The following is a 15,537-nucleotide window of genomic DNA, read 5'->3' on the forward strand; positions in this document are numbered from 1 at the left end:
CCGTTGACCGCGGATTCGTTATCGAACCCGAGACCATTGTTACTAGTATCGCGGGTGCCTAATCACCATAGTCAATTGTCAAATTTGTATCATCCGTGCCTGTGCTAATAAACTGTGTCTTTATTATATCGCAACGATGGCTAATTTCAATGAAGACTCACCAAACACCCACAATCCTATCCGCAACGCCACCCCGACATATATATATGTCGGGTTATGGTTGGAATTTTGGGCGCGTAACAACTTTTCACGTGAATTAACCATTGTTTTACACAACCGAGATTGTATTTACACGTATACATAAGTCTACTACAAAGATTAACAAATAATAAGTCTAGTGAATAATAAGCTTAACAAATAATAAAGTTAGTGGATAATAAGTTGAACGAAGAATAAGTGTAACAATAATAAGTGTAAAAAATAAGTCTAATAAATAATAAGTTTAACGAATAGTAAGTTTAATGAATAGTATGATTTACGAACAATAAGTTTAATGAACGCTATTAACAATATTTTTGAGTTCAAACGAATCCACGGCTAACGGGATAACTCATTACTAAGCGTAGACTGATCTTAAGCACGGAAATACGATGGTTGAAAACTCGACGTGTCACTCTCCAAAGCAGTCGCAAGAATGCCAGCCTCGTCGAGATTTTTCTCGCTGTACGATTGCATTTGTTTTTCTATGCCCGTTTGGAAGCATCGAGAAGGTTTCAAACGCCGTTGCTAGGCAGACTCGTTGGAAGCATCGAGAAAGTTCCAAACGCCGTTGTTAGGCGGTTTCTGCCTGGAGTTTGATTAGTAATACAATGTATGACCCACTGTATTACACGTGGCTAGGCCCGCTCCCGAGGCCGCATGCCGCCACAACCACATTTCTCGGAAAACCCATAAACCACTCCAGACCTCCGTTAGGCAAACGTACAATTGTCACCTCGAACCCAATCTCGCTATCACAAATCTCGAACAATTACAGCTATGATAAAATCCAGGCTAGAGTACTAGAGGATGTTCCCAAAATTTCCAAGGAACGGCTTCGGCTTTCCTTTCATCTCCGACATATATATATATATATATATATAATTCTTTATACATATAACGTTTATATGTCTGAATTTATAATATAAGAATATTATTAATTACTCCACGATATCTTCTTTCGTGTTTTAATAATCTTAACACTACACATCGAACTATCACAACGAATTAATATTTATAATCTTTTGAACTTAAATAAGTTACAATATAAAAATATCAGGTACTCTACTACGGAAAGCATTTCACGACGTGATAAATATCATAAAAAATTATTAGAAGGTGCTTATGTATTTAACAATACTTATACTTCTTGGTTTACTTTTAACATTTTTGCTTTGAGATATCAAAAATCATTCAATTATTATAAAGAATTATATTATATAGAAAATTAAACAATAAAAATAGGAAACAATTACGAACTTTTGTGCAAAGTATGGTGTAGATTTTAAAGCCATACTTGAATATCGGTCATTCTGTCTTTTATAAATACCGACTAAATAAATTTAAATCAGATTCAACATCTAATAGGTATGTGAATTTTCACAACAAAAATAAATTTTGCAGCTAATTGCAGTGCTCTAAGAAATATGGAATATACAGCGTGTTCTCATAATTTATGATTTTTCAGCTGTTTGAATAAAAGAGTTAATAACCAAAATTTATCTGTGTTAAGTGAACAACATTTAACAATAATAGACATTTCTGACATTTTGTATCATAATGAAAACAAATTTTTTTTATATTGAACTCAAGATTACTTTTGAATTTTAACGTATTTAACGAATTTTAACGATTTTTACTTATTATATTGTAAAGCATGTTAAAACAAATTAAACAAGCATAAAACATGACACCTTTGTTCATATAGTACCAAGTTTACAGTTTACAAATACTAATAAATAGTATTTGTATTTTGTATTTTTTCTTGTATTTTTCCAACAAAAGCTATTTGTTATTATTATATCTTACTCACTCAAAATATAAACTTTGATTAATGATTCCTTTTTATTGTAATGCTTTAAGTGGCTGAAAACTCATGCAACAGGACATTAATTTGAATATAATTTTTCTCATAATTTTTATGTAAATAAAAATGTTAATAATTAAGGAATATTTTACTTCCCTATTTTAAAAAAATAATATTCATTTAAATTGCATTAAATATGTAGTAACAGCTAAAAAATATTTATACATATTTATTAAAGAAAAATAATTTCTATATACATAAAAAATTAATAAAGGATGGTATTGAAATTTTATAGATCATATTATTTATAATTTATTTTTATAAACGAAATTAATTTATACTAATAATAAATGAATTATCATTTATACAAAGGTTTATCTGTCCTTTGTTTTATTGAAGTATGTACACTACATATTAATCAAAGTAAAGGTATTAAAACATCAATTAAATTTTATTTTTATGTAATTTTTTCATAAACAAGGACATTGACTACCATTTAAAAGTTTTATTTTGTTATACTTAGCTAAAAAGTCAATTCGAAGCTATGAACTGATACAGAATTATTAATGTATTTATTATATGCACTTCTCGCCAAAAAGATAACCCAGGCGTGCTATTTTTAATTTCTCAATGACGCGTGTAAAGTTTTTCGTCTGTAACGCATAATATCAAAACATTATGAGCTCAGAATAAATCTTATAATATTTTTAATTATTTTCAACGAACCGTATATTCTGAGCTCATAATGTTTCGATATTATGCGTTACAGACGAAAAACTTTACACGCGTCATTGAGAAATTAAAGATAGCACACCTGGACTATCTTTTTGGCGAGGAGTGTATGTATATTGTCAATATTTTTAATTTTATATGATATATTGTTAAATTAAAAAATTATCCATCACAAATTGATATTTCAACAATGGCATCACTGTGGTCTAAATTGTTTTTATTTTACTAAATATATTCTTTCATCTTTATTTCAAGTTCATCTTTATTTTTGAAGTAAACATTTAAGTATGTCTAATAAAATTACAAGAACTTTTCAATCATTTGTAAACATATTTAGAAACATGCTTTAAATTATATAAGTATAAAACAATCATCAATAAAACTCATTCTAAATATAAAAGCTCTATATTAAATTCATCATAATATGTTTATTAACAGGAAGATGCAAATGATACAAAATAAATTCATGATTTAAGTTATGTAGCAAAAATTTGGATGTAACTCTTGTTTCATATCATGTGCACAATTTTAATATTTGATACTTATTTTACTAGGAATTTCATTGTATTAATCAAAATAATAATACTGATGCACTATAAAATTAATTCTATATATTACTTTAAACTGCAAGTAGCTTTTCCTATTTTATAGTCGCCATAATTCCAAGATAATAAAATTTATAATAATATATGTTGTTATATCTTTACAATTTACTATTGAGCGCCTGCAGTAAATACTACAACATCATTAGAATTTCTGAATAAATATATAATTATTTTTTTGTGCATTAGCACATAAAATATTATATATAAGCTCAAAATATTACTATTGATAAGCTCAAAAAAATTCCTTTTACCTTGTATAGTTCATTGCTGGCGTGAGGAGCGTTTAACAAAGACTATAAGTGTTATATTAATCACTAGAGAATGTAGCTTACATTTATATAGCCATAACGTATCATCTTACAAATCAAAAATTAAACTATCCAAAAGCTATAAATAAAATAACATTGCACTGCGATTACCTGAATAAGCATATCTTTAATAGTTCTAAATTATTTTATTCTATCCTTTTAGCGGTATTCTATTAAAAACGACGTGTTTTATTATCTCTGATAAAAACACGTGTAAATTAGGTACTTCAAATTTTAAGATTTTTCTTTCCAAAGCTTGTTCCTGACGCAAAAGCTGATAATCCGAATTGAGAGAAGATAAATAATATATACAATTTATACTACGATTCTGTTATCATACTCTTCAACCTCCGCTAGGTTCATCGGTCCATATTTTTACAAAGTATTGTACAGAGAAAACTATTATAATAACAAGAATGGTATCAATGAAGATTTTCAACATATTTATACTATGGTGTTGATAAACTTGTTCTCTTTGTATTATAGCAAGTTGTTCTAATATGTGTTTTATATGATTAAGTTTATCACCATGTTCTAACATTTGTCTTTCTATGTCCTTTATAATATACATTATCCTGAAAAAATATTTCCATGTTTAAAATTAAGGAAAGTATTATTAGTCGTTATTCTATAATCGAGAAATAATAGAAAAACTTACCTAGCCGTAGAACGTTTTCTTTTACCTACTGACTGACTAGAATCTGAGTGTACCTCTGCAGAGGAACTCCCAGAATCATGAGCGGTCTCTGTTAATGGTAAATTATTAGACAACTGTCTTTTGAAAGATTTTAATACAGAAAGCGAAGAACGTGACTCAGCTTCAAGAAGTGGAACCTGAAACATGAGTGATAAACTTTTAAATTAGTTATTTCGTTTTGAAAAAATGAAAGAAAGAAAATGTATTCATAGTTCACGATTATTTTTTGCTTTTTCAGAGCATAATTGATATAAATAATCAAAATCTTGATTTGAATGATTATTACAATTGTATTATAATTAGTAATCATCAATAAAACTAATAAATTATTTTGTTTTCATCAAACATTTGTTTATTTACAAAATAAAAGTATTATTTACATTATTTAATTCCTATACCTGTGTCTGTGGTTCAGTTGATACGATACTTCCAGTACGCATAATTGGTGTTTTGTGTCTAGTTTTCGTACGCACTATGTAATCTTGTTCATATTGTACAACATCATTTCTAAGATCCCATGGTCGAACATCCGCATGTCGATAAACCCAGTTACCCGTTATAATATCCTGATAATATTAAAAAAATTATATTCAGAAATAAAATTATGTTCAGAATATAAATAGGAGCTTACAAAAGCAGTTTCTTTTATTGTTATTTAATACCTGAACAAAATGCTTAGGAATCCATTCCTGTCCTTTAAGTTTTCGTTCTTTAGCACGCTCTCTTTGTGCTTCTTCCAATTGAGTTTTTTCATCAGTAGCAGCAACTTGATCATCGCCATTAATTGCCTGAGTAACATCGTACCATAATTTCTCACTTTCCCATGGACCTTGATGTTCTAGAGATACAGTGTACTTTTTCAATCTCTTTTTACGTATTTCTGGAGTAGGATTGAAAAACACACTTTCTTGCTGCAAGATTAATTGACATAGTTTAATTTAACTATTAATTACTGTGTATAGAATCCTAAATAATCAACAAACCCCAGTTCTTTTATCTGTAATTAATATTTGACCATCCCAATAGCCTGATATAATAGCAAGAGTTTCTTTTCCTAGATGTATTCCCCCTGTAACTTGATTCATTTGTTCTGCACCTCCAAGAAATGGCTATTGAATGAGTAATCACACAAACACATATAATTAATTTTATGACTATTATTTTAAGTTTATGTAACATTCCATATTACCTTGAGTTTGAATTCTAGTTCGGTATGATAACCTGTCTTTTCACAATTTATATGAACTTTCCCACCTAATTCCATAGATAATGTTCCCATAAGAATACCATTACAATGGGCGTAAGGTATTGTCATTGTATAATCTTCTCCTCTGGGCAACATTGTCAGTATTGCAACACCATCTAAAACTGCTGATGTTGAATTTCCTGAAAAATGGAATGTATATTTTCATATAATGCCTGTCTTAGCAAAACGTTTCATTTTTTTTTAACAAAAAAATATATATATTTACCATAAAATTTAGATTTAGCAATAATTGTAGCACTAATAGTAAATCCATCTTGTCGATTTGTAACATAGAAGCCTGATATAGGTGGATGATGAGATAACTATTAACATTGAAATGTTTCATATAAGTATGTAATAGTAATAAAGATGGAGCAAGTACATATAATTACAAAAAATTAAAAAATTTTAATAATTGTACACCTGATCAGCAATATAGAAAGTCCTTGAACCATTAGAATGCTGCCAATAACAGCGGAAAGTTTCACCCAAAAGCGGGTTGTATGGTTTCTTCAAACCCTGAGGTTTTTTATAAAATCCAGATAAATACCATTTAACAACACCTTTCATACGTGTAAATGCATCATCTTCCACTACTGCTCTGTAAGAACAAGAAACAAAGCATATATATATAATAATTTTATTCAAATGTTTCTCAAAATCTACAAATTTATACTTACTGGGACAATAAATCTGCATGGTAATAAGAATCAGCCAGTTTTTCTAGGAACGAACGAGGTTCTAAAATAAAAGTCGGCAAGACTACTTTCGATAAATCCATGCCTGGTCGAACTTGTTTCATCAAGAACCATATTAAAGATTTTTGTTCTTCCTGTAATTCTGTAACTACTTCTCCAGCCTGTATCAAACACAAATATAAAAACTCTAGTTTCGATTATGGATAAGGCGCAATACAATATAATTTATTTTACCGCTCCAAGGACTTCTTACTCATTCGCAACATATAGAGTTTCGTTAATTGTTTCTTGTTGATCTTCTTTAGCTGACCCTTCAGATTCACTGTCTGATGCACTAATTTCTGCATCAGCTGCTACTCCGTTCTCTGGCTGGCTAATGTCGTCCAGGTCTATATGTGAGGAGTGCATAGGATCTAGCGTTACTACTATTGGAGTATCATACTCCAGGACATGTACAGAAGGAACAGTCATGCGTCGAGTGCAAGACTTAATAGGCTTGGAGATAGAAGATTCAAAATGGGGATAAGTATCTCCATCACCTAACATATCTACAGTATTCGAAGACAAAATAATATCTGTATCTGCAGCAACAGGTGGAGATTTATCGCAAAATTGTTTCTCCCAATATGCTACTGCATGATATAAATGCTGAAACATTGGAGTTGGTGAAGGACAAACACTTTTAGGATTATTTGACATAGAAGGTGTTAAAGGCTGAGGACATGATAACAAACGTCTTTGAGGTGTTGTAGGTGATTGAGGAGCATAATTAGACAAGCATACTGTGGATATTAAAGCAAGTGTTTAAGGTGACAAAAGTCAGGAAAGGAATGACAATAACAACATAATTAGTACCAATAACTTCCATGAATAAAGCTTAATTAAGTATTTTTCTGAGTGCTGTCCTTGTACTAAAGTCAATTATAATGTATTAATGTATAAAAGAGAAATGTTACTTCTTATATCAAGTAAATTTCTTAAAAGAGAAGGAATAATAGAATAAAAGTTAACATTTTATGTAATATAACATACATCTTGATACGTTGTAAAAAATATTGTTCTGTTATGCCTACCATGTTCATCAAAGTGTTTTTCGTAATCTGCTTCACTCCACTGAGTTTCATGAGTTGTTGTAGTATCATGTGGTAAAGCACGTGGTAATGCGCTTGTTGAGCGTACTATTAAAGATGAACAACGTAAAGATAATTCAAGTGCATCCAACCAACATTTACCAGCTGCCTGTGAAGGTGCTCTACATATTAAATAAGATGTTGGCAAAAGTTGTACAACCGCACCTATAAAAATGATTAAGTAGAAATATATTTTTTCATCTGTACAAAATTCATTATTTACCAATAGCTTCTTTTTCTGGGCCTCTTGGAGCCCATATTGACTGTTCCAAGGGATGAAACAATTTAAAACAAAATCCATCTTTCTTGCTTGGACGTTCTATTACTTGACATGTATTAAGTAAAACCGTTCCCACCCAGTGATTACTCTGTAATAGGTATATGAGTATAATTATGTATGAAGCAAATAAATATTCTATTTAAAAGTAATATAAATGAGCACTTTTGTTTTTGGACTTTTGTATAGCAAAAGTAAACCAGGCTTCAGGATGCACCACAATTTTGTCCAACTCTTTAATGTACCACGAACTTTAAGCCAATATCTCATAACAATAACAGTTGGATCTTTAAACGAACTTAAGAGTTCATTGGCAACTCTTTTCTTCTCCATCCGGTAATTCTTTCTTTGAGCCTTATATGATTCTTTTCTTGTTAACTTACAAGAATCTAAAGACTAAAAATTATACAAAAATAAAATATAAATACCTTTTCAATGTCTTAAAACAGTGCATTAAATATTTTATACTTTATCAGATGAGTTATCTGTTTTTTTATTTGTTTCTCCCATTGTAGTTGTTAAACCTATAACAATTAAATTATTTACAAATTATTTTTTTAAATATTAATTAAACACTGATATTATAACAACATAAAAATACAGTTACATTCATTAAATATTAACTTAGCAATAAATATTAATGTCCAAAAATAGTTACAAACAAAAATATTAAACAGTTATATGATTTAAAACAATGTATGTTATATATAAATAAATTATTAAATACAATTATGAACTAAAATCTTTAATAACTTCTATGAATATTTTTTTAATTTTCATATTAGATATGCTTTTTAAAATGATGAAAATATGCAAACGGTAATATTTACTCAAAGTTGATAAATGATTTAATGAACTATATAAAATATTATGATTATCACTCTAGTAATTTTAATATAACTTCTTTTTATTTACAATTAATTAAAACCGGAAGCCTTAAAAACAATAAAACTTAAAACATTCACATAACAAGCTTGGCAAATAGAATTCCAATAATACAGAAATAAAAACTCATTGTGAAAAATTTATAGAATTGAAAAAAGAATAGTTTATAGTTCCTTATTTATTACAGAGTACAGTATGTTATACAAATAAAATTATTTCATATAATAGCTTCATTAACATAACGCATTATGCAGTTAGCATCTTCATATTAGACCTTTTAATCGCATTTTTTTCATCTGTGTTAAAGATCACATTTAACAAAATTCGATTGTATTTATCTTAGCCATAAGTTAAACTTATGTAATACTTATAAACTATAAGTTTTATATGTAATTATTATACAGAAATATTATTTATTTGAAACTTATATTCATAATAGTAATCTATTTAATATACATATTTAATAATTTGTCAGCCAAAGAAGATTATACAATATACAAAAATTACATTTCAGAGGTTAAAAATCTAAATAATAATATGCATAGTATGAAAGGAAAATATAAGCCAAACAGGAAATAAAAAATATGCAGTTCTTTACAGCTAATCAACTACTTGTACAAGAAATAGTAATAATTTACACAAAAGTCAAAAAAGCACCTGACAAATTTCGAATAATTGTCCATTATGATATTAACATAGCTTTGTGTTTATACCTGGAGATAGTGGAGGTGCAGCAGTTGCAAAATTTACACTTGTTGATAGGGACTCTGTTGATGGAAGTTTAGGTAATGTTGCAGATTGAACTTGAACACTGCTTCGTCGAAGTTATTGATCCACTGGTTCTATATATATAGTTTTGTTCACAATTACAATTACTATTTATCAATATTTTTACAACTGTTTCATGTAAATATGTATTTTTCAATCTTATATAAATATCTATCTTTCAAAATCACAAACTCTAAAAATTTTTGAGCTATAAGTTACTTAACAATAAAGATACTAAGATTAAATTACATCATATCACTTTCTAAAGTATAAATCCATTTCAGCAACGCTAGTTATGAACTGCTAATAACATTAAATTTTAAAGACAGAATTTACAGTAAACATTCTATAGTCACATTCTATTGAATACACAATTCTATTTTTTATTTTAAATTTCTGTTATTATAGACTAATAAAATTGATCATATGTCAATATTTTGTTTTTTCATATGTTTCCTATAAAGGGCAGTAGAATGTATTTTACAAATGTATTTTATCAGCACATAGATAAGCAATATCTTCTTACCAGTGATTTTTAATCAGTTATAGTTATATCTCATATAAGTTATATCTCAGTGTATAAATAAATTTCATTAAAGCGCAAATCTTGTTAAAGTAGTTAATCTATAATAAATATTCAGTTTTAAATATAAATTATTGTTCAAATCAATCTTTCTCGTTGTGTATTTCTTAATTTAAATGTTGTATTAGTTTTGAAATTATTTGAATTTGTAACGCGAGCAGAGTACTTCAGCACTCCAAGAGCAGCAATCATGCCAAATTCCCTAAATTTTGGGAAGGCTACACAACATATCCAATAAATTGGTAGACAACACTGAATCGGGGAATACGGCTTTTTGTTGTGCCATGGTGTATTAATTTTTACTATTGTATTATTGAATACAGAATACCAGAAATTTTGTTATATTTTTGTAAGTATCCTTTTCGTAAGCATGATATATGTGCGTATATTGTTAACAAATGAATATCATCATATTTTATATTTACTAGTTTAACGTGTGACAAGAAAAATAAACAGGAAGATAATGGGTATTCCAGGATTAACTGCTTATATAAACAAGCATAAATGTAATTTTTTAGAGCACTACAAATTACGTGATACGTATTTAGTAATTGATGGAAATAACATTAAGTATTTATTATATGAAAAGTGCACATGCAATAATTGGACATTTGGTGGTGATTACGATAATTATGAGCAATATATATCAGATTTCTTTGATGACTTATTAAAGTGTAATGTAACGCCCTTAGTCTTTTTTGATGGTGCTGTTGAAAGTAAAAAATTCAAAACTATTGTAAGAAGAATGAAAAGGAGACTCGATATATTACCAACTTCTGCATTCAAAACTAATTGTCCAGAACAAATTTTTCCTTTGCTAAACGAACGAGTTTTTATTAATGTACTGAAGGAAAAAAATATTCGATTTGTACAGTGTCTATTTGAAGCTGATAATATTATAGCATCAGTAGCAAAGATATTAAATTGTCCAGTTCTCAGCTATGATTCAGATTTTTATGTATATGGATCATTATTTATACCATTTGATACATTACAAACTGATGTAATTAAAGATTCAGATGGAAATGGTTATATTAAATTTTGTAAAATTTATAAGATTGAGAAATTATTCAAATATTTTACAGGATTAGATCAATCAAAGATAATATTAGCTGCAATACTATTAGGCAATGACTATGTGGAACCTGGTACATTTAGAAACTTCTTCCGCTATTTAAAGTTAGATTCATCAAGTGTAAACTATTATACCCGACAACACTGTATAAGTAGAATTTTGCTATGGTTGAGTAAATATAGCTTGTATGATGCAATCATTGAAATTTTAAGTAGGTTAACTATGCCTATGCGACAAAAAATTTTGGATTTAATAGAGATGAGTATAAATGGCTGTAGAAATGAATGTGCTGAAATACTTGTAACTTTGGGTTTCTCAAGAGATTATATTACTCATGTAAATACCTATCACTTCAATAGAAGCTTTAAATTTGATAGAGATATCAATACATTGACATATATAGAAGAAGTTCGTGGAAGATATAATGAATCAACTGAAGAAGATAAGGAAGAAGATGATGAAATTGAAATAGCAAAGATATTTACTGAGTCTGAATTAATGTTTAACACTGCAACTATTAGTGATTTGCCTATATGGTTTGTAAATGAACTTCGTACTGGTAAATATCCATCATATTTTCTGGATTTAATAATTCATCGTTTATGTGTATGCCCCATACAAGTAGAAGATTTTCGTTATCCTTCAAACATCAAAGTAAGCCTAAAAATCCTTAGTATCATCATTGGAATTCTAAAATTAATGGTAGACAATAATATAAATTATATAAAATACTTAATGAGAACTGAAGATAAAAAGATTATGTGCTATAAGTTAGAGGCTATAGAAATTATGAATATTTTTAGTCTACCTTTTTCATTCAATCTTAGAGATATCCCATCACTTACTCAGAGAGAGATTTTAAACAATACTTTAGGAATTACAGATATGGATTGTATAAATGAACTTCCACCAAAGTGGATATTGTATGTTGGATGCATCAAATATTGGATACATCAACAAGAATGTCCTATATCTCACAAATGTTATTTATATTCTTTATTTATTTGTATGTTATTTGATATAGTAGATTTCAAAATTGGGAAATATAGAAGTATAGAGGCTTTTAACAAAAAATATAAGAAAACAATGGAAGCTATAAAGCAGAAAAGAAAAGAAAGTAATTATAACTCATGTTGTATAATAAATGGTACAATTCACGAAGCCTATAATGAAATCATTCATGACGACTATGTACTAGCAGCGCCATTTTTTATTTCACTTTTTGAAGTAGATGAAACATTATATAACACAGACAAGTTTGATATACATATAGTACACGTTTTTGGTGAGTTCCAAAGTTGTTTGAAACATACTATGGATTTGAATACACTTTTGGGATGTCCTTACCCACAGACCAAAGTTGCACATTTATATAATGGTACTTTATTGTATAATCTGTGTAATACTTTTAAAACTCACCATAATATCGAAGAATATATAAATATTGTTCTACAAATGTCTCCAAGTCTCTTAAGATTTTTTAATACATTTTTATTAAAAGTCAAACCAATGTTTTTATGTATGTTTCAAAATAAATAATATTACTCTACAAATCTCTTAAGGAAGGCAGGAAGACACTTTGAGGCATTTAAGAGTATGAGACAGGAAAGTACAAGTACAAATGCAATACAATGTGATAATAAAATTAAAGTACATATAACTAAAGATATAAATATATAAGCTAAATATATAAGTGGTGCAAATGCTGGAATATTAAAGTAAGGAAATAAAGGAGGGAAGCCAGTAATTACTGGCACAAGAGAGATAAGGATTGATGGAGACGTAGAATAGATATTGATAGGAGAGTGAAAGAAGGGAATGTGAACTCTATAGGATCAAATATGGAAGCGCATAACAAGAAACAGAATTAGAAGGGAAGATTAGTGCAGGAGACATAGTTCACGAACAAGGAAAAAATAGGACTGTAGACTGGGTGAGAAAATTGCAGAAGAAAAAAAAGGAAAGAATAAAGAGAGAGGAGGTATCTAGTTAAATAGGTAAATTAGACAATTAGCTCTAGTAGCATTCGTTTTATAGAGTAAGTAATGATAGGGGACTAAAAATGGATTAAGCGGAAAAGATCTCGGGGGAAGGTAGAATGAATCACTTTTAGCACTAAACCTACATGTATACATATTCCTACTGTGACTGGTCTTTAAAACAACTTGTATTTCTTAATATAGAATGAAGATAATAGCCAGTTTGATAGTAAAAAAATATAGTTTTAAAAATTATTAAAAATAGTATTAAAAATATTAGTAATTGAAATAAAAATTCTTGCCTCGAAATTCCTTCTCTCGTGATTTCTTTATTTAAAATCTATGCATTTATCCCGATTATGTCTAAGATATTGAAAAATACTTGTAGAGGCCATCTCCTAGATTTGAATTTTACAGTGGAATAAATGCATATAATTTTGCAGTAGATAGATCCCATTTAATTCCCAAAACTCGAAATGCCTTTGTTTCCTTCCACTTTCAGTTTCAGAATTGAGTTTTCGAGAGACTACTATTGCAAAAAAATATAAATCGTTTAACCAGTCAAATAACCAGTCGTGATAGGTAAGACGGATTACATATTATTCTCACAAAACACACAATAAGAAAAGAAGTGAATATTAAAAAATTCATTGTACGTATATTATAAGAAAAGTCGTGAAGCTAAATGGCGGTGCAATAACGTTGTATATAAAAAATTCTAAACGAAATTTAAAAAACGATCATTTAAGTGGTCACAGTAGGTTTAGTGTTAGCCATCCTAAAAGCCGGTCTTCATCTGAAGAAAGCTATGCTCTGTGTCTGCTAGAACTGGAAAGGAATCCTATATTACAAGCTTCTACCAAACAACCCGACGATAAATTCGGAAAGGTATTGCTCGCAATTAGACGAATTAAAGACAGCTTTTGAATAAAAACGTCCAGAACTAGTGAATCGGAAGAACGTCGTGTTTCATCAGAGCAATGCGAGACCTCATGTGTCTTTAACTATTCGACAAAAGCTATTGGAGCTTGGTTGGAATGTGCTACACCACCCACCGTATTCACCAGAAATTGCAAAAATTTTAACTGTCATTATTTTTGGAATATTTCCCGTTTTTAGTTCGTTCCTTTAATGTAAAATGATTTTTGTTCTGATTCCTAGCTTTTGAGATACGGAATTTAGGATACTGAAAGAAATATTAGAAATTTTTTAAATTAAAGACGATATAATACAAATTTATAAATATGAATTTAAAAAATTGTTTAATTTTGAATAAAATTTGTAGGACGCATAATGATATATTTATAATTACGTTTTTATATATCTCCCAAAATGCAGTGAATGCTGTTTTAAGTGCATTTGCTTTTTGCCTTAGAGTAGGTAAATAATACAAATCCTCTCCATGTTTTAATATTAATCCAACACGTACAGCACAATCCAATTTTCTTTTTAATTCTTCGGTAAACATTCTTAGATTATTTTCAACTGGATAGGAACCACGTAAATATTCGCTAATGAGATTCGATGGAACATAAACTTTACGTAAGTGAAGTCTTTTTATCGCTGCAAGTATCATCTGTGGTGTTATGGAAATATGACCACCTAATTGATTTTTGGATAAACAGAATGATGAATGTTCAATTCAATGAAATAAAAAAATTTAGAATCGATAAAAGATACTGTGAAAAATAATCTCACGTGATTTAGAAGAGTAATCGTTATGAAGATTCATTTTATATGAACCAAAAATATTTGTTTTTCTTTTTTTGATAATTTTGTCTATTCCGGCACATTATTACTTGAAAGATTAAAAATTATTATAGTAGATATTAAGATTTATAAGTACTCATAAAAGGCAATTTTATATTATCCGCATTTTTATAAGTTACGTCATAATAAAGAAGCTGAACGTTTTCACGTTGTTTCCTTGGTGTTTTCTTACAAATATTAAACAGATTGTTTTGTAAATGTTATTTTTGTATTTTGTTTTTTAGTATGTTCTTTATTTATTATTATATTATATATTACTTACAATATCGATTTATTCTTAATACAAACAATAAATCAAAATGATGCAAATCTTTAAAAAGATACATATATATGCATACATTAAGAAACCTGAAGTAGTATATATTTTTAATTATTTATATATATATGTCGGGTTATGGTTGGAATTTTGGGCGCGTAACAACTCTTCACGTGAATTAACCATTGTTTTACACAACCGAGATTATATTTACACGTATACACAAGTCTACTACAAAGATTAACAAATAATAAGTCTAGTGAATAATAAGCTTAACAAATAATAAAGTTAGTGGATAATAAGTTGAACGAAGAATAAGTGTAACAATAATAAGTGTAAAAAATAAGTCTAATAAATAATAAGTTTAACGAATAGTAAGTTTAATGAATAGTATGATTTACGAACAATAAGTTTAATGAACGCTATTAACAATATTTTTGAGTTCAAACGAATCCACGGCTAACGGGATAACTCATTACTAAGCGTAGACTGATCTTAAGCACGGAAATACGATGGTTGAAAA

The 15,537-nt window shown here is 28.5% G+C and overlaps 1 protein-coding gene and 1 pseudogene across 1 annotated transcript; one reads left to right on the forward strand and one right to left on the reverse strand.

Annotated features, from left to right (window-relative positions):
- Positions 1 to 3,882: 3,882 nt before the first annotated feature.
- LOC138179845 (oxysterol-binding protein-related protein 8-like) lies at positions 3,883 to 9,419 on the reverse strand (annotated as a pseudogene).
- A 930-nt stretch (positions 9,420 to 10,349) lies between these two features.
- On the forward strand, positions 10,350 to 13,063 carry LOC138179938 (protein asteroid-like). Its single transcript, XM_069113215.1, has 2 exons — positions 10,350 to 12,624; positions 12,661 to 13,063. The coding sequence occupies exon 1, from the start codon at positions 10,398 to 10,400 to the stop codon at positions 12,546 to 12,548; it is 2,151 nt and encodes a 716-aa protein (XP_068969316.1). The 5' UTR covers positions 10,350 to 10,397; the 3' UTR covers positions 12,549 to 12,624; positions 12,661 to 13,063.
- Positions 13,064 to 15,537: the final 2,474 nt, after the last annotated feature.

The sequence above is a fragment of the Bombus flavifrons genome, chromosome 5 (genome assembly GCF_040668555.2).
Source record: "Bombus flavifrons isolate JBK064 chromosome 5, iyBomFlav1_principal, whole genome shotgun sequence".
NCBI classification, from domain to species: domain Eukaryota; kingdom Metazoa; phylum Arthropoda; class Insecta; order Hymenoptera; family Apidae; genus Bombus; species Bombus flavifrons.

Bases quoted from the DNA above. Each gene is read 5' to 3' on its own strand.
- LOC138179938 (XM_069113215.1), top strand. From the start codon at position 10,398: ATGGGTATTCCAGGATTAACTGCTTATATAAACAAGCATAAATGTAAT.